Source organism: Neofelis nebulosa, chromosome 9, assembly GCF_028018385.1.
Source record: "Neofelis nebulosa isolate mNeoNeb1 chromosome 9, mNeoNeb1.pri, whole genome shotgun sequence".
Taxonomy (NCBI): domain Eukaryota; kingdom Metazoa; phylum Chordata; class Mammalia; order Carnivora; family Felidae; genus Neofelis; species Neofelis nebulosa.
In genome coordinates this window covers 74,205,756-74,226,570 of record NC_080790.1, presented here as the reverse complement: position 1 = coordinate 74,226,570, position 20,815 = coordinate 74,205,756, and the positions used below count along the sequence as shown (strand labels likewise).

The 20,815-nt window shown below is 55.3% G+C and overlaps 1 protein-coding gene across 2 annotated transcripts in view; it reads left to right on the top strand.

Annotated features, from left to right (window-relative positions):
- The window catches only part of TTC7A (tetratricopeptide repeat domain 7A), a 119,312-nt gene extending 99,219 nt beyond the window's left edge, over window positions 1-20,093 (top strand). For both annotated transcript variants that reach the window (XM_058684188.1, XM_058684189.1), the window contains 2 exons: window positions 5,916-6,118; window positions 17,818-20,093. In XM_058684188.1, the coding sequence (XP_058540171.1) occupies window positions 5,916-6,118; window positions 17,818-18,039 (425 nt within the window). In that variant the 3' untranslated portion in view covers window positions 18,040-20,093. The remainder of the gene's footprint in view (window positions 1-5,915; window positions 6,119-17,817) is intronic.
- The last annotated feature ends 722 nt before the right edge of the window (window positions 20,094-20,815 follow it).

The following is a 20,815-nucleotide window of genomic DNA, read 5'->3' as shown; positions in this document are numbered from 1 at the left end:
CATTTTAATAATGCAAACATTGCCACAGCTAGCATAGGAGGGTCCCTTAGGATGCTAGGGATGTGTGGGAGCTGTGTTCCACAGCCGGCTTGTTGCATCCTGAGTAGGAAAAGGAATGTTGAAAACTCCAGAGGGATATTAAAAAAAGCCTCCCCTTAGGCAGAGAGCCCCCTGTCATCTGCTAAGACATGAAGCCGTAACGGCTCCCAAGAGGCACACCGGTGCCCCGGCCCCTACATGTGCTTGGGGTAGGAAGCTGCCCACACTGGGCCTTCACCAACTTCAAGGGGCACATCAGCAACCCGGCGATCGGATCGGAGTTGTGCATTGCCTACTCTAGAGTTCCCAAGGCCTTTGGTTTAATGACGCATGTTGTTTACTACCATCAGCAAATGAACACATTTTTGCATTTCACAAACCTTGCATTTCTCAAGTATGCTGCTTTATGCTCCGGATGCTAGTGCATCCTGGTAACTCCAGGGAAGGAGTAAGCCTGTAATTAGGCTTGGGAATTATCGGTGTAAACACATGCCTTTCGATAACTTGCACATTAGCCTTTCTTCTCTGGATGTTACCCTAGATATTCAGCCTACAGAGAACTCTCAAGAGCAAAATCTGAATGCCACGAATGTGGTGCCAAGTAAGGGTTGGGCAGAGTGGCATTAGGAGACAAGTTTGGGTGTGTGTGACCAATCCAAAATGGCAGTGGCTTCTGCAAAGTAGACGCTTTGTAAGAAAAACAAAGCGTCTACTTTGCAGAAGCCACTGTAACAACTCAGAAGCCATTGTAACAACTCAGAGATGGAGGCCTTGACTGGGATGACAGCTGTGCTCTCCTGGTCCAGGGACCCAGGTTCCTTCCATTTCATTGGCTCTGCTCTACCTGGGGAGTCACTCTCACCCCTGTGATCTATGATGGCCTTCACCACATTCACCTTCCCAGGCATAACCAGGAAGAGTGGGAGAAGGGGACACCCCCTCCCAGTCAGGGCATATTTTAGAATTTGCACTAATCACTTCCCCTCATGATCCACCAGCCAGAACTTAGTCACATGACAGCAACTAGCTGCATAGGACTGTGGGAAATGTCACCGTCCTGGTTGCCTATAAGCCCTGTTAAAAAGCAGGGGCTCTGTCATTATAGAAGAAAGTGGGGATAGATTGAGGGACAGCAGCCACAGCCAGAAAGGGAAGGAAGAAAGTGTGCCAGGTTCTTTATTCTGAGAATGGGAAGATTCTGGAGCAGTCTGCACTGCATAAGCTACCAGCATCACCAGCCAGCATTTGCTGAGCACTTACTGAGTGAAGGGCTTCCCTTCTTCAAGCCTCTTCAAGCCTCCGCCCATCCCAGTCAGATGTGAGAAGCATCACGGAGGGCTTCCACTTGAGAGATCCATTCCAGGAATGTTGCCTCTTTAGCAGAGGGTCTGTGTGATGATGGGAGAGGCACCAGGACTAACAGATGCTCCAGGATCCTGTGTGTCGAGAGGTGCCTTCCAGAAGAGCAAGATGGCCCACCTCCCTCTTTCACTGAAGCTCATGTCTCTGGGAGCTAACAGTGTGCTAGAGAAAGGGAGACAGATGTAGGGAAGAGATCCCCTAACCTGGATATCCAGGGCACTCATGGGCGGCCATGGGCTTTCCCTCAGCGGGGGGAAGTTGGCCCAAGTCCCTGCTCCCAAATGGCGGATTCACCATGTCTGGGCACTGGGCACAGAGCTCCAACTGCTAAACAGATCCGTCGAGCAAGAGCCAGTAACCCCACTGGTCCAGGCTGAATCTGTGCCCGGAAACCCTTTGCCCAAGGCATCTCAGGATGGGAGACCCAGCCTTCTATGGGGACAGTACTCAGGAGGCCCTGGGCACTGGCAGGTAACGGCTGTCGCGCTGTCAGCTGGGCAGACTGGAGAACTGGGGTGGGTGGCCAGGGCAGTGTCTGACAGTCATGTTTATTATAACATTGCAGTCAAGGGAGAAACAGCCTCACCAGTGCCCCCCGCCCACCTCCTCTCGTGCTTTTCTTCCATTCCTCTTCATCCCTCTCTTTGTCTTCCCTCACGCTCCCCTCTATCCCAGCTCCCCGCCCTTCTCCCTCCTGCCTTCTGTGCCTCCTTCCCACGTACCCTCTTCTCTTGCTCTGGCTTTTTCTTCTTCTTTCCTCTGCCTGCACCCCCTCCTCCCAGCTGCAGAGATAGTGAGGAGAGCATTCAGGGACAGGAAGTCAGGAGCCCAGGCCCTGCAGCTTTGATTCCCTTGTGGCCTGAGGTAAATTGGGCCCCCTCTCTGGGTCCCTGGGATGGAGGGTCTCAGACCAACCTGCAAAATGCCTTCAGACCTTCGGATTCTCAGTGTTATTCTTTCGGTTCCATGGTTGTCTCTCTCTTTCCTTCCTTGTCCGCCTCCCTTCTGTCACCTTTATTCTGGGTGTCCATATGTCCTGATGGTCTGCTCCATGAGGAGGATACCTGTTTCCTTTAGGGGGATAGTTTTGGTGATCCCTTTTGGGGTTCAAGGCTAGCTAAGGGCCTAACCTTAACTTCTCTCCTAAGCTTTTCCCTGAGGGGCCTCTGCCTTTAGCCTGAGTGCCAAGTTCACTCTCACATGGGGAGGCTCCTGAAAGGCCTTAGACGTGACCCTGGGCCCTCCCTCCCCCTGCTCCTCAGCTTAGAACTAGTCCAAGGGCAAGGCCCTCCTTGCAAAGAGGGTGTGCAAATAGCCGGTGAAAAGTGAGTTCATCCCCCAACCTGGGGGTGGGGTGGAGCTTTGCTTTGGCCGAAAGACTGGAACCAGCTCAGGGTGCAGGGTTAGATCAGGATGCCTCAGAAAAAAAAAAACAATAAAAGGGACTGTTGCAAAGCTCCAGGGAACAGATGTTTTCCATTTGGAGCCTGCCGGGAGAAGCACAGAGGGGGGGCTGGTAGAGAGAGATGGACAGAAGAGGGAGAAAAGCTGAGACAGAGAGGTAGGAGGAGAGGTCAAGAGCAGGCAGAGAGGAGATGAGAGAAGTAGGGAAATCGGGAGGGAGAGAAAATGAGCTGAGGGGATGGGAGAGGGGCCCTCGACACTGGGGACAGCTAGGTCTGTTTGCTGGGGTGGTGAACTGGACCGTGAGAATTCAAGGAAAGTCCAGTAACAGGGAGTGTTCCTCCAGCCCTGGCAGGGGGAGGCCCGGATGGGTGGGCACCTTGGGGCCCTAGCAGTCAAGGCCAGGAGGTCAAGAAATCAGGGCAGTGCGCGGGTGTGGTGCCACGCTATAGCCAGAGCTGGCTGACTGTCTGGGGAGCACCATGTTTGGTAAAACAGTTGCCCAGGGACGCTGAGCCTAGGAAGAAGGGGTGCACTGCAGCCCCCAGACCTGTGGGCCTGTCTGCAGGTCAGAGGCCCTGCCCTGGAGTCTGAGCATGCCAGGGACTGTCTGCAAGGCAGCCAGGAGCCCTCAGGAGACCTTACTTCTCTGGCTCTGTTCTGTGTCATCTGGTTTCCTGCCTAACTGGTAATGAAGTCCATCGGACCAAAGCAGCCCTACCTATTTTTCAGGGCATGTTCTCTGCTGTATGGCCAGCCTGACAAGGGCTAGGGCCACAAGGAAAGAAGGAGGTGGGGATCCCTGTAATTGAAATCTGTTGATACGAAGGCACTGTGAGGAGTCACCAAGGGAGACCCCAGGAGCAGCCTCCAGAGACAGGGACTCAGGAGACAGGACGGCAAGTTGTAAACAGCTTAATGAGCCATGCCAGGACCAGGCAGGCAGGCAGGTGGGCTGGGCCTGCTGGGCAAGGTCTATGGGAGTGGAGAGCCTAGCCTCTGAGCTGAGCTCCTGGTGGTAGAGGAAGCAGCTACAGGGGCTGGTGCAGGACAGGCCTCCCCGCCTCCGGCACTCACACCATATGCTTCCTTCTGCTTCTCCCCCTCTCCTCCAGTGACCCTGGGGAGTTCGGTCAGGTCACAGTGGAGCCCAGCCCTCCAGGTCTGCACAACCTCCCTTTTGTCTGCCTGTCTAAGCACCCCTGCACTTTCAGGCCTCCGTTCCAGTGTTGCCTCCCCCCAGGAAGACTTCCCTGGCCACACCAGCACAGCTGACCTGACCCCTTCGGAGTGCCCGGAGTTTTCAGAATTGGCACTTGGCGCTCCATTGCCCTGGCTCCCTCCAGCAGTTTGGTCGCTCCGCTGCCCCACCTCCCCCCACCTCCCCTCTTTATCCTTCTCATGGGGGTGGGCCAGGCACATGGTCAGCACATCGTAATTACACACTGGGCCCTCAGTTATGAAGGCACCCTGCTCAGAGCCCCAGGCAGCAGCTCCAAAAGAGAACATGACAGCACAGCAGAGGAGAGCTTAGGCAGAGTTAGACAAACCCCTCCCTGCAAGGCCCTGGGCTCTAAGGCTGCCCTTCCTGGCCTCACCTTCCTGCACTTTCTGCCTTGGGACTCTGCAGTTCAGGTTGTCTACAGGGACAAGAGCCTGCGTTTCTCTTTAGCCTTATCCTGGGGGCCTGGCTCCTCTGTGTTTACTTAATTCTTCCAAATTCTCATCTCCTCTAGAGACAAAAAGCGTACCCTTGCTCAAAAAGGCCTCTGTAGTATTGTAGGATGTGGCAAGCTACTTTGATTACACAATGAACCTTAGGCAACATTCACGCTGAATACCCCCAAATGCTGTGTGCTGCAGTTGAGGCCTTAGGCTTCCTTCCTGCTTCTTGTTGAAACAGGAAGACGATGCCTGGGCCCAGGTTTTCCACCTTGTTCTGGGAGCTTCTTTGGGGATGTCTGTTATCTACCCGCCCCAGACCTGAATTAGTGTAACCTGAATTAGTGTAACCTCAGCCCTTGGCCTGTGCTAGGAACAGCTCCTGGCAGAGCCACAAGCCAGGCTCTGCGTGCCCTTCTGTGCTCCCATCTGTGTGCAGGCACCAGCCCTGGGAGGGGCAGCTGAGCCCAGGGCTGCCGGAGAGGAAGGCTGAGGGGGCCACGAGGCCGTGCTGCAAGCCCAGCCGGCCTGTTTCTAAAAGTGCCTGTTGTGGGTGTATACCTGTGCAGCGTGGATCTGAAATGTGCCTTTATGTGGGCTGGCCTGAGATCGGAGAGATGGCCCCATTTTCCACAGATCTGCAGGGAAGAGGGCAAACTGGTTGTGGGACAGATCTTTCCTGCTTGTTGGTAAAAGGCACGTGCATTACCTATTCTCTCAGTGTGGCAGAAAGCCCTGGGCTTTGGAGAGAGGCCGGAGCTGCTAGGAGCCCAGCTCTGCCTCACCCCTTTCCACTGAGGGACTAGAGTGACACCCTGCCTCCCTCAGCCTGGTTTGTTAGCACAGGGCTCATGAGAGCACCTCCTAGGAGAGTCAGATGAGAGTAGACACTTTGCAGAAGCAGGCCTTGGCCCACGGTCTCAAGGAGTGTGGGCCTTGTGGTAGCACACACCTGCATCCTCCTGATCAGCTTCCATCCCCCACCTCGAGACTCAAGGTCACCAGGTGAAGTGAGGGACACTGCAGAAAGCCACCTGACCTTTACAGATGCCACCCGTGCCCCCACTGCCAAGCTTGGAGGTCAAGACAACCTGATGCAAACCCTAGGTCCACAGCTGACTCTCCCTGTGGTCTTAAGGTCACTTCCCTACCCCAGTTTCCTCCTCCCTGAAGCAGGGTAATAAAAGTGCTTGTTCTACAAGCTGCTGTGAGCGTCAGTGGAGACGGTCCATGTGGAACATGTAGCGCGGTGCCTGAATGGTTCGGAACCCATTCTCTGCTATTGCCCCCACGGCCAGGGCCAGCCCCGCCCATGCTGTGACTCGAAGGATGGCTTCCACCACCTGAGACCCTCCACTCTGGGGGCTGCCAGTCAGATGCAGGGAGGGGTCCTCTGCCTCTGGCTTTTCCTACCGCTGTCACCTCCCACTGTCCTTCTGGTTTCACAGCTGAGCTGTTCATGGAGCAGCGACACCTCAAGGAAGCGGGTTTCTGCATCCAGGAGGCAGCGGGCCTCTTTCCCACCTCACACTCGGTACTCTACATGCGGGGCCGGCTAGCCGAGATGAAGGGCAGCTTGGAGGAGGCCAAGCAGCTGTACAAGGAGGCACTCACGGTGAACCCCGACGGTGTGCGCATCATGCACAGCCTGGTGAGTCAGCCCCCTGGCCCCCGAGAAAGGCATCAGGGCCCTTCTGCCCTCTCACCCTCTCCACTGTCTGCAGGTGCCCTGCCGCCCCTGTTCCCCGGTGCTTGGGGGGAGGTGGCTTCCTCCCTGCTCTGTTGGGAGACACAAGTGTCTTACGGAGGCAGGGCCATTCCCCTTCAATCAGAGCCTGGCTGAGTTGATGAAAAAATGTAGGTTTGGTTGATATTCCTTGTGACTTCCTTTTTGCTGTAAGTTTTGGTAAAGCAGTGTAGCCCCAAAGGCATTTCGCTATTCCTTATCAGACCCTTGCCCTGGACACACTAGGCAAATGCTCTGCTTTCTGGGAGTCTCCAGTGCCTCCGTGATCACCAGGCTGCCTCTCCATTTAGGAGGAGCTCTGTGCCTCTTTGGTGTCATTTAGAGGATGTCCTGAGATGGGCTGTCACGTCAGCCCTGACTCAAGCACACATGGAAAATGGCCCCTGGGGTGGTAAGAGGACCCAGCGGCCCCCAGTCCGGCAACATGGCACTCAGGACGTGGGTGCCAAGGGCTCGGTGACTTTCCGTGGGAAGGTTTGGAGGCAGAGAGCAGGATGCTGGTGTTCTTGGCCTGGCCTTGCCATTCTCTTTCTGGGTGATCGTGGGCTTCTCTGAACCTCGGTTTTACTTACCTGTGCAGTGGGGATTCTCTGGTGCAGGAAACATTTACTGAATACCTGCTCCGACAGTTGGTATAGTAGACTAGGGATAGCCGTTTTTTTCCCTTCCTTCCTTAGCTGCTTTGAGAGAGCCAGTATCAGGATAAATGTAATGATCCAAATGTGTACAGGCCTGCACATGCACAGTGATTTTTGAAGTATAATTCATGAGCACACCATTAGCTACACGGTCTTCCCCTGTCAGGGTCCAGGTTCCACCCCAGATGTCCCCCTTTGACAGTTCTTTAAGGGGAGCAACCATGAGGGCGTCACTGACACCTGCCACATGGAGAACACAGAGGGATCAGACTGACTCCAGATGGCTGGAGGGTTATCATTGCCAAAAGGGGTCTGATTCGTTCACGAGAAGCCACAGGGAGTTCGATTTCCGCTCAGTGTCAGGAAAAACCGTACAGCTCTTAGAATAGTCCAAGTACAAACTCAGGAACCGTCTGCTGAAGACACTGCCAACAGAATGGAAACACCACTTGGGGGAGGAGCTGGGCCAAGTCATCTTTACAAGGTCCTTTCCAGCCCAAGAGTCCCTGAAAACAGATTACAGTAGAGACTCCCAGCTCAGCTATTACTCCTGCTGCCCGATTTCTTAAAGGATATCTACTTTGGACCCATGTGAATGTTCAGCGTTAGCTGAAGAAAGCCCACGCGGTGACATCACACCTGGCCCATGTTCCCCTCCACATGGCTCTGTGTTGCCTTGCAGTCTGCTCAGCAAATGTTTGTTTTTTGCAAGGCACGTCCTCCTTCCTCCCTCAATTCAGACATGAGTTCCTCTGACAAATGCCTCCCCGGAGGTCACATCCAGACACTTGATTAGGGAGGTGGGAGGGAGGATGTGGGCTCTGTCATCAGGCCTGCAGCCAGGCAGAGATGTCTGCCTTCCACTGCGCTCACGGATATGTGCCTGCCGGCTCAGTCCCTAAAACCCAATAACAAGTACAATTTTGAAGTAACAGTGTACCATTTTTCATTTATGCTTATTATTGTTTGTAGCGATTTTCCTGAAATTGAAGCAGTTTCCTAGGGTGGGTTTCCATGGTAACTCAATAGCTGTCCAGAGTGGCTCCCTGCAGATGTTTCTGAAATGGTCCCTTTTCTCTTCCCGGGGTGCCTTGCTGATTTGATGAAATTAGAGCAAGTCAGGGCCAGGCCTGCCCACTGTTGAAAGTTACAAGCAACCAGAGGGGCAGTCGGCTCTGGCGTGGGCAGCCCATTTGCTTTCCACATGCTCTGTTCCTGCCAGCATCCCACACATATGCATGAAGAATAGCAAATTGCAAGCCTGGAGATTTACTAAGCACTCTTTCCCCAAAGACACAGGAAGGAACACTTTGGTATGTTGATCACCAGCATTCCCTGATGTGAGTGCCTTCCCTGTGCTGGCTTCAAACTCAGGACATCTAGGATCTAATCCTGGCTCTGGCCCCAATTCACTTGGGTGATTTAGGAAAAGACACACTTAACTTCCATGTTCCTGATGTCTCCTTTTGTAAATGAATAATAATCTACATCATTCCTAGGTCACTTCTAATCAAATGAGGTGGCACATGTGAAAGTGCTCCTAAAAGTCTTCAGTGCAACATCAGAGAAGGCAGAACAACGTATAAGCCTCTAATCTCCAGTCCCATACCCGTGACAGACATTGCTAATCAATCACAGAACTTTTTCTCACCAAGCACACACGTGACCTTTAGATGTTCTTTACCATGGTGCAACATCAGGGGAACCACTACCTGTTGGTCTAAGTCAACTTGGCATTTATGTAAGGGATTTGCCATAAAAATAATAGAGTGACGGAGACACATCAGTTGTCTCAACCTTCATGAACTCTGGAGGTGGGTGCATTCTTGGAGAACTATCCAGAGAAAAAAATGTGAAGGGGAACTGATACCCATCCAGACCCCCATGCAGTCAGTCATTGCCAAGGCAGGTTCCCAAGGAGTGCATCCTGGCCTTGCCACACCACGGTGGTTCTCTGAGGACATCAGCCTCTGTCTGATAGGTGCAAGGAGAGGAGAGGCACCCCTCCCCTGAGAGCACAGCCACCCACAGGCTGGGCCAGGAGAGCTCTGGGTCCCTCGGTGAGCTGTGTGGGTGCCAGCTTCAGCCTTACAGTCCTTAGGACAGGATCGTCAAACACCAGGGGGGCCAGCCTCAGGGCCTCTCCCTAGGGATGTGTGCATGGGGACAGGAACTTTGAGGACAGGCCAGAGAAAGCTTCTGGGAGTGGAAGGTGATTGCTTTTAGGAGGCAGGGTCCTGGCATTTCTAAGAAAATGAACTTTGGCCCCGAAGCAGGTTCTCTACTCTCTGGGTCCTGCCACCCTCCCTGCCCTGGATGTGATGGGAGGCATTTCCATGGTTCAGGCTCCACCCTGGGCTCAGCTCAGGCTTTTCTACCCAACAGGCAGGAAAGAGACACCAGCTTAGCGGTGCTTTGCCAGGGAAGTCTCCACTGTGCCTCAGCAGTGCCCCAGAAGTGTCTGTGCCGTCAAACCCCAGCCCTGCAGGCAGCCACCTCCACTAGGCTCACGGAGGGCCAGGTTGCTTCAGGAGACTGCCAGGTACAGAAAGAAAATGCCATGCTCTCTGCAGATGGAAATTCCCAGTGAAATCTCAGGAGCAGATCCTAACAGTCTTTGCCAGCTAGGTCTCAGCCTCCCCACCAGGTAGCCAGAAACCCTACTCGCTCAGCCTGGGCGTTCAGCACTTAATTTACAGGCAGAAGAATCTCGTTACGGAGGGGAAGCCTGAACTCGACTTGCCTGCTCTGAGGAAACATGAGAAAGGAAGCAGAGGAGTTGGCCCCCAGGTGACAGTGTTTCAGAAGGGCTCCATGGGCTTGGTGGAGAGGAATCTGAGGTGCCTACACCCCTCTCTCTCTGAGCCTGTCTCTGCCCTGCCACCTCTCAAGAGTCCTTCTGCATCTCCAAGGGAACAAGGATGCCTGGGGAAGGCAAGGAACCCAGGAGGGACTAATGGAATGGTCAAGTCACTGAGAGCCCTCCCAGGAGGACCATGAGGTCCCCTGACTTTAATGGTGGGAGGGTCACTAGCCTCGGCCACAGGCTGACTCATTCTCCTTGCCCGCCCCTTGCTTGAGCCAGGAGTGTAGATGCTTTGATGCAGCCTGTCTCACTGCAAGAGACAGCTCAAGAGCGTCGGCCAGGAGTGGACAGGCATGCTGCATCCCTGCACCTGTGTCTGTGGGCGGCCCCCACCCTGCTGTCCCAAGGACAGGCTCTGGGGTTTCCTCGTGCCTCTCTGGCCAGGTTTCCCTGCTCCTCACTGGCTCTTGCCCGTGGTCATGCTTTCTTCTTAGGCCGGAGTTCCAGGCTCTCATTGCCCCATCTCCCCAGAACGCTTTCCTCCTTGGGCACCCCAGCAGCAAGGGGGGGAAACTGCCCTAAATGAACTTTGGCTCCTGTGATGTAATTCCTGGGGATGTAATTTCTGAAGCAGTCCTGGCCAGGTGATCCAGCCTCTTCTGTCTCCAGATGCCCCTGGAAAGACAGGAAGACAGCATTTCTGTCATCCATTACCCCAGTGAGAGTGGGGCAGTGAATTATTTCTCTGCATTCGTTCCCTCTCGCTCCCAGCATGGAGTTTGCTGCCTCGTTCCTCAAGTGGCCTTGAGGGATCAGGGGCATGGCCATAGTGTGGCCAGCTCAAGAGACTCTGGCCCCTCTTTCCCCACGCTGGGGCTTGCCGCACCTGCCCTAAGTCCCTGGAAGCTCCCCACCACCATTCCTGCACTCCCTAAGGTGAGGCCTGAGTCAGCCAGGACCAGAGCTCCGCCCTGCCTGCCCCGAGGTTCTGGGCTAGGCCTTTTGCAGGTGCTGTGGGAATCCTACAAGCTCTGCTGTCTGAGGCCAGACAGGTGAACTCTGGATGCACAGAGCTCCTGCCATCCTCCTCCCCTGACTGGCCCCATCCCCAATCCTGGAGGGCAAGACTAGACTGGAGAGATGACACATCTAAGACCGACAGATAGCCCTGCCATCCCTTGAGTTCTGAAAGCCTTAGAGATTACTTCCCCTCACTGGCTCAGTTTTCTCTTGTCTCAAATGGGGATAATAATTCAGGTCCTTGTGACCTCAAAGGGAAGATTTTAGGGCTCAGATAGGCTGAGTGCTGTGAAAAGGTAAGTCAGCACCAGGCATTTTTGTCATCATTCATGTGGAGGATGTGATAGCAAATGGCCTAAGGCTGAGCTCCACCTGTGACCAGACTGCTTGACTTCCTGCTGTGGGACAAGGGTCATTGGCCCAGATTCCCTTGGGCTGCCTGGTGGCCCATGGTGCCAGCAGGGTGCTGAGAAGGTAGGGAGGGGATGCTGGGCGAGGACCCAGGGCCTCAGAGCTCCCTGTAGTTTTCCTCTGAAGCTGTGTGGCTGGGGTTTTTTCTTTTTATGTTTCTATTTATTTTTGAGAGAAAGAGAGAGAACGAGCATGAGCAGGGGAGGGACAGAGAGAGAGGGAGAGACAGAATTCAAAGCAGGCTCCAGGCTCCGAACTGTCAGCACAGAGCCCAACACAGGGCTCAAACTCAACAAACTGGGAGATCATGACCTGAACTGAAGTCAGTCAGACACTCAAGCGACTGAGCCATCCAGGCGCCCCTGGCTGGGATGGTCTTTAAGCCCCAGTGTCAGAGCCAGCTCGTGTCTAGAGGTTGGAACACAGCCTTCAAGGCTAAGTGACCTGGACTTGAGTCTTACTTTGCCTATATTCACTATTCCTCCATGACCAAGTCCTTCAACCTCTCAGAACCTCAGTGCCCTCATCTGTAAAGTGGTAATCACAATGCCAAGCACCTAGGTCTCCTATTAGAATTAGGTTAGGGGCACCTGGGTAGCTCAGTGGGTTAAGCATCTGACTTCGGCTCAGGTCATGATCTCGCAGTTCATGAGTTCGAGCCCCATGTTGGGCTCTGTGCTGACAGCTCAGAGCCTGGAGCCTGTTTCAGATTCTGTGTCTCTCTGAGCCCCTCCCCTGCTCACACTCTGTCTCTCTCTCACAATAATAAACTTAAAAAAAAATTTTTTTTAAGAATTAGGTTAAATGTGTAAGTGAATGGCCCAGTGGTTGGGGTTACTTTTACCTTTTTCACTGTGAAGCACAGCTCCCAGGCAAAGTTCAGATGCTCTTTGTTTGCAGAGGGAAGTAGAGCCAAGAGCCAAGTTCCAGAGATTGTTTGTAGCAGAGCCTCTCTGTCCTTCCTGAGCCCATCAGGTGAGTCTGGCCAAGGCAGAGATGTGCAGGACCCGGGCCCCAAGTGCCCTGTGCCTGGGACAAGGGTATACACAGTGCAAGGCCATGCTGACCTTAGCCGAGAGCAGGGAACGCCTGCTCAGTAGGCAGGAGTCTGAGTTGAGGGTGAGAACAGTTTCACAGCTGGGCTCTTCAGCTAAACGGGCATGATGTGAGGCTGCTCGGAGGAGCAGGGAAGGCCAGGTTCTAGGGAGGCCCTGCTTGGCTTTCCACTATGGGCTCTGTTGTGGTCAGGCAGGCTCAGCCTCTGCTTCCTGACTTTCAGGAGGAAAGGGTCCTGAGCAACTGAAAAGTGAAACCCAGTGCCTGGCCCTCTGAAGGTTCCCTGCTCTGAATGAGACTGGCAAACACACAGATGAGCAGGTTTTCTAGTTCCTGGGGCCTGATGCCTCAGGGTCCAGGACACCCCACCTGCTCTAGGCTTTCCCTCCTTGTTGGCTTCCTGAGCTGTGGCAGGTGGTTTTGAGAATGCAGGCAGCCTGAAGGAACCGGAAGGCCCGGAAGCCTTGTGCTGGGTGTGCAGAGACCCTGAGTTCTCTCACACATATACAGTCCCTCTTCACAGTCAGCTTCTGCCCTACCAGCTCCGGTAGACGGGAACATTGCTCTGTTTGGCAGGAAAGTTCAGCGGGAACGTCTTGTTGGCCATTTGACCTCCTCCTACTGTGGTTTTATTGCGAGTTTTCTCTCCCTCGTCCCTTCCCAGTACTACCTGAGGTCTACATTCCCTGGTGGGAAAGTAGAGTGGACGGGGAGGGAGAAGGGAGTTCCAAAGGCTCACTGTGTGGGGAGGTGGGAGGGCAAGGCCAGCATGGGCCTCACTGGGGTTCAGGCCCGTGCCCACCCACCTCATTCCTGGGCTGACACAGCCCCCAGACCACACAGCGCACCCTCAGCCCTGGTTCAGAGACCTTCGAGAGGGTGAAGGCAGGTTCCCCTGGCTCTGGCTCAGGACTTTTGGAAAATCTTGGGCTTCACTGTGGTCTCCTGAAGTCCTCACCAACCCTGACAAGGAAGTGGAAGGGATGCCTTCTGTCAGGCTGTCATAGACTCAGGTCAGAACAATAGTTAAGCACTGTCGGCTTAATTTCGCTCCAGAATCGATGGTCTGAAAGACTCATCGTGTCTGGAGCGTGCAGCAGGGTCCAGCCTTCCCCTTGTCCAGTATGCCACCACCCACCCCTCCTGCCCAGAGAAGGGAGCTTCTGAAATGGCACCACCCCACTCACTGCCCATCACAGGGCATTCACTTTGAGAACATGAAGTCCAGGCTCCTGACCTAGCTCTGAGGGCCTAGCTGTGCTCCTGGGTAGGCAGAGCCTCCAGCCGGCCCAGAACCTGAAACCAGCCCAGAATGTGGGAGGAGGAAAGGCCCAGCCCCCTGCCTAGGGACAGGGCTGGCAAGGGAGCCCCCCAGGACGTGATGGGCCTTCTCATCAAGCCAGTGTGTATCTCTGAGCCTGGCCCTGGCCTTGTGAAGACAACCCCCACCGAGAGGCCCACCGAGAGGCTGAGCCTAGAGGCCCACCGGTGTTCCTGGACATCTCACCTCTGTGAGGGTGAGGGACAGGAGGAGGAAGGAAGGCCTGGGTTCTGCCACAGGAGCATGGCCACCTCTGCTACTCCCGAAGACCCCCACCTTGCTGGGCTCCAAGTGAATCGGTGGAGCTTGTCAATCAGGTGCTGGGTGGAGTCTAGAAGGATTTGTGCCCCTTCTCCTAAAGGGGAGGGAGGACCAGCCCCGGGGGCCTTGGAGCTGCCCCAGGTCCAGGAGGGATGTGGTGATATGTGGGCTCTGTTCTCAGCCTGGAGAGACAGCTCATTCCCAGTCTGGTTGGACAGGTTGAGGCTGACACACCTGGGAGGACATGGGGCCTGCTGGGAGGTGGGGGGGTGGGGTGGCTGAGCTGGAGCTGGAATGTGGGCCGACCCCCTCCCCCCACACACACCACAGGGTGTGTCAGCCTCAGGGTGGGTGGAGGGAGCAGCCTCAGAGGTGACCCCACCCCAGGCTCCTCCCTGCAGCCCTAGGGTCCCCTGGAAGAGGGCTCCTGGGACCAGGAGGCTCTAGCACCTCTAGCTACTTCCCTGCTTCCCAGCTGGAAAGGCTGTTACAGAATCCCAGGAATGTGCCTTGAGCTCAGAAAGAAAATTCCCAAAATAACTTCTATAAATACTTGAGGGTAGGGACAGGGAGGGAGCTCTCAGCCTGGCCTACAGCTGGCCTAGCTCTAGGGGCTGCTTCCCAGGGCAGGCCTTCCCTAGAAGAAAACAGACACGTGCACGCGCACACACACACACACACACACACACACACACATACACACACAGAGTCAGGACCTTCCTGCTGCCCCTCCCCTCTGGGGGACAGTGTCAGGCACTGAATTAATGGGGTGAAATGCAGTAGCAATTCTCAAAAAGGAAGTTGGGGGCCCTTCTTTCCCTTCTTCCCCATCCCAGGCCCATGTACCGCACCCCCCCCCCCCCAGAGAACCTAGTCTTCCAACAGGGAGGGTCCCCCTTAGAGAGCCCCTCGGGCTACCTGTCCTTGTGGCCTAAACAGGGCAGTAAGCATGCACACTGCCTATGGTGTACCTGGCTCCAAGCCTGGGACATTTCTTTTGAGCTGCCATCCTGTGAGGAATAGCAAAGCAGGCAGGAGCCAAGGACCCTGTCCCTCCCAGCCTAAGAAGGGGGCAGGGCAGGGATCCCACACCAGAGCCCACAGTAATGGAGCACAGTCTCAAGGTGATGGTGTGGCCAGGAGATGCTGACCTCGGGGAAGGCTTCCTCGGGGAGCAGGCTCCTGTGTGGTTGAGATGAGGCCAGATGCTGCCTCGTCTCAGGTCCAGGAAGGGAGGGAAGAAAGAATGGATGGAGTTGGGAATCTCTGGGAACTTCCCCCATAGCCCTGCCTTCCCTGAGCGACTGTAACCTGGTCCCTCCCACAGGCGCAGTGCTCAACTGCCATAACATTGCTTGCTAACTGCTACGGGTGGCGGCTATGACATCTCCCAGGTGAGGGTCAGAGGCTGAGTCACCAACAGGTCTGGTTTCTCTTGGCACAGGTGCCCCCTGGCCAGAGTCAGGTAAGAGTCACCAGGGACATTTGGATGGAACTGTGTTCCCACCATCTCCCTGGAGACCTATTCTCTGGTCAGCTGGGGTGGGGGTGCCAGGAGGGCGATGGAGGGCCCTTGGCACAGCACCAGGCTGGGGGCAGAGCAGGTGAGACCTCACATCTCCCCAAGGCAGGCTCTGCCCAGTTGTCAGGCAGCAAACAGCTCTGAGTTGCTACCAAACATGAACAGGCTGGTGTCTCAGGCAGGTGGCAGCAGATCCTGTTACAGGCCCTGGGCCTCGGGGCCCCAGCCTGACCCCAGCCCGGTGTCTCCTTTCAGGCTCTGAGGTCAGCACCCCAGGGTGTGGGGGATGTGATCCAACCCCACCCCAGTCCCCAGTCTTCACCCACAGAGAGCCTTGCCTTCTAGAGGAACCACTTCCTACTACTCCTCACTCAGGCAGGACCCTCCGTGCATCCTGGGGACCCTTCCGTTTGCTGTCTGCCCACCGTGCGCCCTGACTACATGATTTCAAACTCATCACTGCAGAACCTGCACGGTTACCCACCGGGAAACACCGTTCTGTTCCCTGGGTGCAGATGAGGAAACCACAGCTCAGAGAAAATGGGCCACTTGCCCACGGTCACTGCGCTTGTCAGTGGCAAAGCTGGGATTCCAGCCCAGCCGAGGTCTTCGGGCTGAGGAGCCCTGGCTTTTTCCTCTACATGAAACATGCAGAGGAGCCTTCTGCAAACTTCCTAACTGAGAGTCAAACCAGGAGAGAGAGAGAGAAACACACACACACACCCTGTTCAGCCTGCAGGGACGTCTGGCCCCTTTCCAAACACCCACACACTTCTTGAGATCAGGGGTTTCTGAACTCCATTTTAGCAGTGGAGCCCTCTTGTCAAACAAAATCTCACATGGAAGCTCAGTATAGAAATCTTGGTGTATAAGATCACTGCAGCCCCGCCGTCTCTCTGGGAGGCTCTGCCGGCCCTCCCCATCTGTCCTCTTGCTCCTCCAGGGGCAGCCCTCACAGGGCTCAAACCTTCCGTTTTTGGTGCTTAATTTGGGTGTCTGGCAGCCTGTCGTCTCGCCTTCCTTCCCTCCTCCCTGTGGGCTCTGTTCCATCGTGAGCTGCTCAGGGTCCAGCTCCCAGGCCATGCGGGCAGCGCGGCTTGGCCTGGAGCCCTGCTGGCCAGACTGGGCACTGCCCCCTGGTCCCAGGCAGCCCTGAGTCAGCATGGCTCCCATGTGGCTCCGCCCTGCCGCAGCTCCCCTGTCCTCCACCCCATCCGTGTGGTTCTCTGCAGACAGCTTCACCCTGGGTTGAAGAGGCACTGTGAATATGGCTCCCCGTTGCTTTCCTGGCCCCTGGCCACAGGACCACCACCACCTAGCGCCTCTGGAGAGGAAGAGGCTTTTCCTAGGGCTTCCTGAGCACCATCTTTCACTCTTGCCTAATTGGTCGTGTTCCAAGCTCTCAGAGGACTTTATGAAGTCAGGCATGTGCATCTTCCCCAGTGGGTCTCCATAGCAACAGGGCCTAACTCTGGGGAGTGTGGTGAAGAGGAAAATGTTCCAGCTAAAAATGTACACGGCCATCAGTGGGCGAGCACCCAAGAGGGGGCTCCAGGCATATAGAAGGCAGCTTCCCGCCCCCACCCCAGCCTCCGTCTGTCCAGGAAGTCAGTGTTAGGCTTTACCTCAAATCTCTGAATGAGAGGAGGGCCCCCTGTGCTGCCACCCCGTGCCTCTGAGGGCTGGAACACAGATCAGTGGGATGGCACAAAGCAGCCTTTCTGGGACTGGAGGCTGCAGGGGGTTCTGGCCACCCCCCTACTCACCACCCTATCTCCCACCTCCAGGCACCCTCCCCAATATGAGAGGAAGAGGACATAGAAGGGACGGGGTGCCAGTTTCACTTCCCAAACGTTTATGACGATTCCTGTCATTTCCTCTCTGCCACGGGGGTTGTTGAAGACAAACAGCAGCACCAAGCTTCCTAGCCACCCCTGATCCATCTCCCCAGAGCCTCTCCTACCTGGCATCCGCCCTCCTGTGACCCTCACCTGCCAAGCCATCTGGGGACCCCAATGTCCCAGGAAGACCACTGCTGATGCAGGCAGAGGAGCTGCCCCCACCTACCTATAAGCTTAAAGTTGTAGAGTCTGAAACCCATGGCACACATCCCTCAGGGGGAAGGGTCCCACCACGTGCAGCAGCAAGGCCTTAGGGTAACACACCCATTTGAGAGCTCACACATGCCAGACACTGTCCAGGTGCTTTACATAGACTGACTCCTGTAAACTTGACAAACCTAGAGGTGGATATTGTGGTCTTTCCCATTTACAGATGAGGAAACTGAGGACCAGAGAGAGGTAACTTGCCAGGATCCCCAGCTATAATGGGGAGATGCAAAGCCAGGTCTGCTGACTTGAAAGCTCATCCTTGGGGCCAGGAGGGACAGCACTCTCACAGCGGGTGATCTGGGAAGCAGGGCTGGGCGGGGAAGGTAGGATTTGCATGGGTAACAAGAACGGTCACTTGATGGTTCCCAAGCCTGAGACTTAGAGCCCTGCCCTGATGGCCAGGATGCCCCTGCTCCAGGATGCCCTTCACTAACCTCACTCTGTGCTTGCTCCCCAGGGTCTGATGCTGAGTCGGCTGGGCCACAAGAGTCTGGCCCAGAAGGTGCTGCGGGACGCCGTGGAGAGGCAGAGCACCTGCCACGAGGCCTGGCAGGGCCTGGGTGAGGTGCTGCAGGCCCAGGGCCAGAGCGAGGCCGCCGTCGACTGCTTCCTCACTGCCCTCGAGCTGGAGGCCAGCAGCCCAGTGCTGCCCTTCTCCATCATCCCCAGAGAGCTGTGACATTGCACAGCAGCAGCAGGGTGGGAGAGGGCTGCCCTAAGGAGTGGGGGGCAGGCAGATGCAGGCAGGCAGCAGGGAGTACAGGGCAGGGGTGATGTGGGACCTCAGAAAAATACATCTCTAGGGAACACTTCTGCAGGCTGCAGCCCTACTTCTCCTCGCCTCCCCCACTCCAGCCCTGCTTTCCTTCCAGGGCCAGCTGGGTCCGGGAGCTGTTCTTCTGGAGCTGGGTGGACCAGATTTGCATCAAAAGCAAATTCTTTGCTCCTTGGGATTCAGACAGACATTGTGGCGTTTATGAGCAAGGAAGTAGCTGGGAAGCCACATCAGCATGCGGGCATCTCTAAATGTGTTTGTGCATCATCTAAATGTGCAGTAAGGGTCTGGGTCTCCTAGGTACTTCCCCCCCCCCCCGCCCCTACTGTCTAGAGCCCCCATACTATACCTACCACCTTCCACATCCCTGACCCTAGATTTTCCAGTGACTTTGCACAGGTATTAGCCTTGAACTTCAGCTCCTTGTTCTCCAATACCAAAGATGAGCGCCACAAGCTGCCCTCTGACTAGGCCACAAGGGTTTTTTCCTGTTCCTGACTCGGTGCCTCGAGAGATGGTATGCTTGGACCCTAAGTGACTTACAGTCATAGTGACCAGACTTGCTGCCCAAGAGCACAGGTTGGGGAGCCTTACAGTGAACTTTACCTCCACCTGTGCCTCTGTGCCCAGGGAGCCCCAGGGTCCTGGTCTCAGCCCCAGTCGCACTACAGGGTTTTAGGTAATTCTCAGGTCTTGCCCAGAGCAGTCCGGGCTTGAAGATTCTGCTGGCAAATGGGAAGAAGTTAGGATCTCTGGGTCCCTCTCCCAGGTTTGAGTAATTGGAGGATGCCCAGCTTTGCCCCTCTTTGCCCTGTGAGGCCAGTTGGGCCCCACTGCTCTTCCCCTCTGCTGCCAAGTGCCTTTTGGGCCTCTGGTGCCTGACCAGGGGCACCGAGCACCAGCCCTAACTCTACTTCCATTTCTGCCACACTCACCTTTCTGGGAATATTCCCCAAATGGCCCCCCTAGGCTCTAGATCCTAGGATACAAACATGGCAGCTGGACCCAGTTCTTCCTAATACTTTGCATCAACATGCTCCTTCAAGCCTTAAGTTTCTGGGCTATGGGTACAATGCAGAACCCTCTGAGGACAATGGTATGAAGAAGGGCAGTCTCTAGGACTGACCCCAGCACATCTCACCACCCACAGCCCATTGCCACTTCAGGCTTTTATGGGTGACCCAACCCCCACCCCCACCCCGCCCATCAACCTGACCATTTGGCTCCCCCCACCTGGGGCCCGGTGGGGACTGTGGAGACCAAAGGAGGGGACAGAGCAGATCCTTGTCAGCAGGGGACCTGGGGCTGGGGGGTTGGGTATCTTCCCTGTCGATTCCCTTAGCCCTGCTGTATGATGCTCTTGGAATTCTCCCCCAAGAAGTCAGCCCCTCCAGCCTATCAGGGAATTCCTTTTTTCTCTGCACTTTGGGTTTTAGTTTTAAAGCTCCATCTGGTACGTCTCTCTCATCTTAAGATGAGAGTGTGTGGACAGACTGGGCAAGGGCCGCCCTGGTTTGACATTGCCGAGTCTGCTCCTCAGAGGGAGACCTGCCCTCCTCACCTCACTGGCTCAGCACTGCACACCCCCAGGGGCCTCCCAGAGAGGGCCTGCCCCTCCTGGCCTTCCCACTCCGTAAGGAGCACTGCAGAGGACACCGGATCCTTCACCGCTTGGTTGAAGGATCTCTGTCTCGATGTGCACATGTATAAATATAATATATATATATGTGTGTGTGTGTGATAGAGATCTATTTTTATCTGAAATTCTATTAGGAAAAAAACTAAACAGAAAAAGCAAATGCTATTGATTTGCCTCAGGGTGCCCAAAGATTGGTAGTCAGTTATTGGTAATAGGAAAGGCACCAAATGCATTTTGGCTTGCAGCATTCCTCTGGAGAAGCCTCAGAGGGCTGGGCCAAGCTGCTGGCAGTTTGAAATAAAGGTCTTGGATAAAGAGACCCTTGAAAGGGACACAGCGTGTTCATTTCATCCAACAGGTATCCTAGAACAGGCCTTGAGCGCCTAGTGAGGGGGGAGTATGGCATGGAGGAGAGAAGTCTGAGAGGTCACCAGGACAGGCCACACTAGTAGGAGGGGTGCGGGGGAGGGAGGGGTGCAGGAAGAGACTTTGGTTTGAGCAGGTGAGAGCAGAGAGGGCTAGGGAGGTGCTGAAACCTGGAGGTGGGTGGAAGGAGGCAGAGGGGGGTCCAGGTGGCCTGCCACCTGTAACTCAGGTGGGCCTGAGCCCCCTGCTAACTCTCTAGCGCCCAGCTGGGAGAGACCAGGGCCAGACTCAACATCCGAACAAGAGAGCATGCCCTGCGGGCACTGCTGGTGGAGCATCTCCAGCACCTGGAGGAGAAGCACCAGGAGAGGGCTGCGTGGTGAGGATCCCGGCTTCATGCATCCTGGTCCGCCACCTGCACTATGAAGTCCATACCAGTACGCTCCTAAAACGTGTTACACCCATTTCTAATAGACTACATACACGTTAAAAACATGCATCAAAGTTTTGGAGGATGACGTAAGTTTGCACAGAAGCTCTTTTTTCTTCACGTGCCCCAAGGGATCAACTGATGCACCCCCAGGACTGCAGCCACCTACTCTCAAGAGAGCTGCCCTGGAGGCTTCCCCTAGAACTTGGCCTACACAAGAACTTCCCACTCCTGTGGCCTCACAG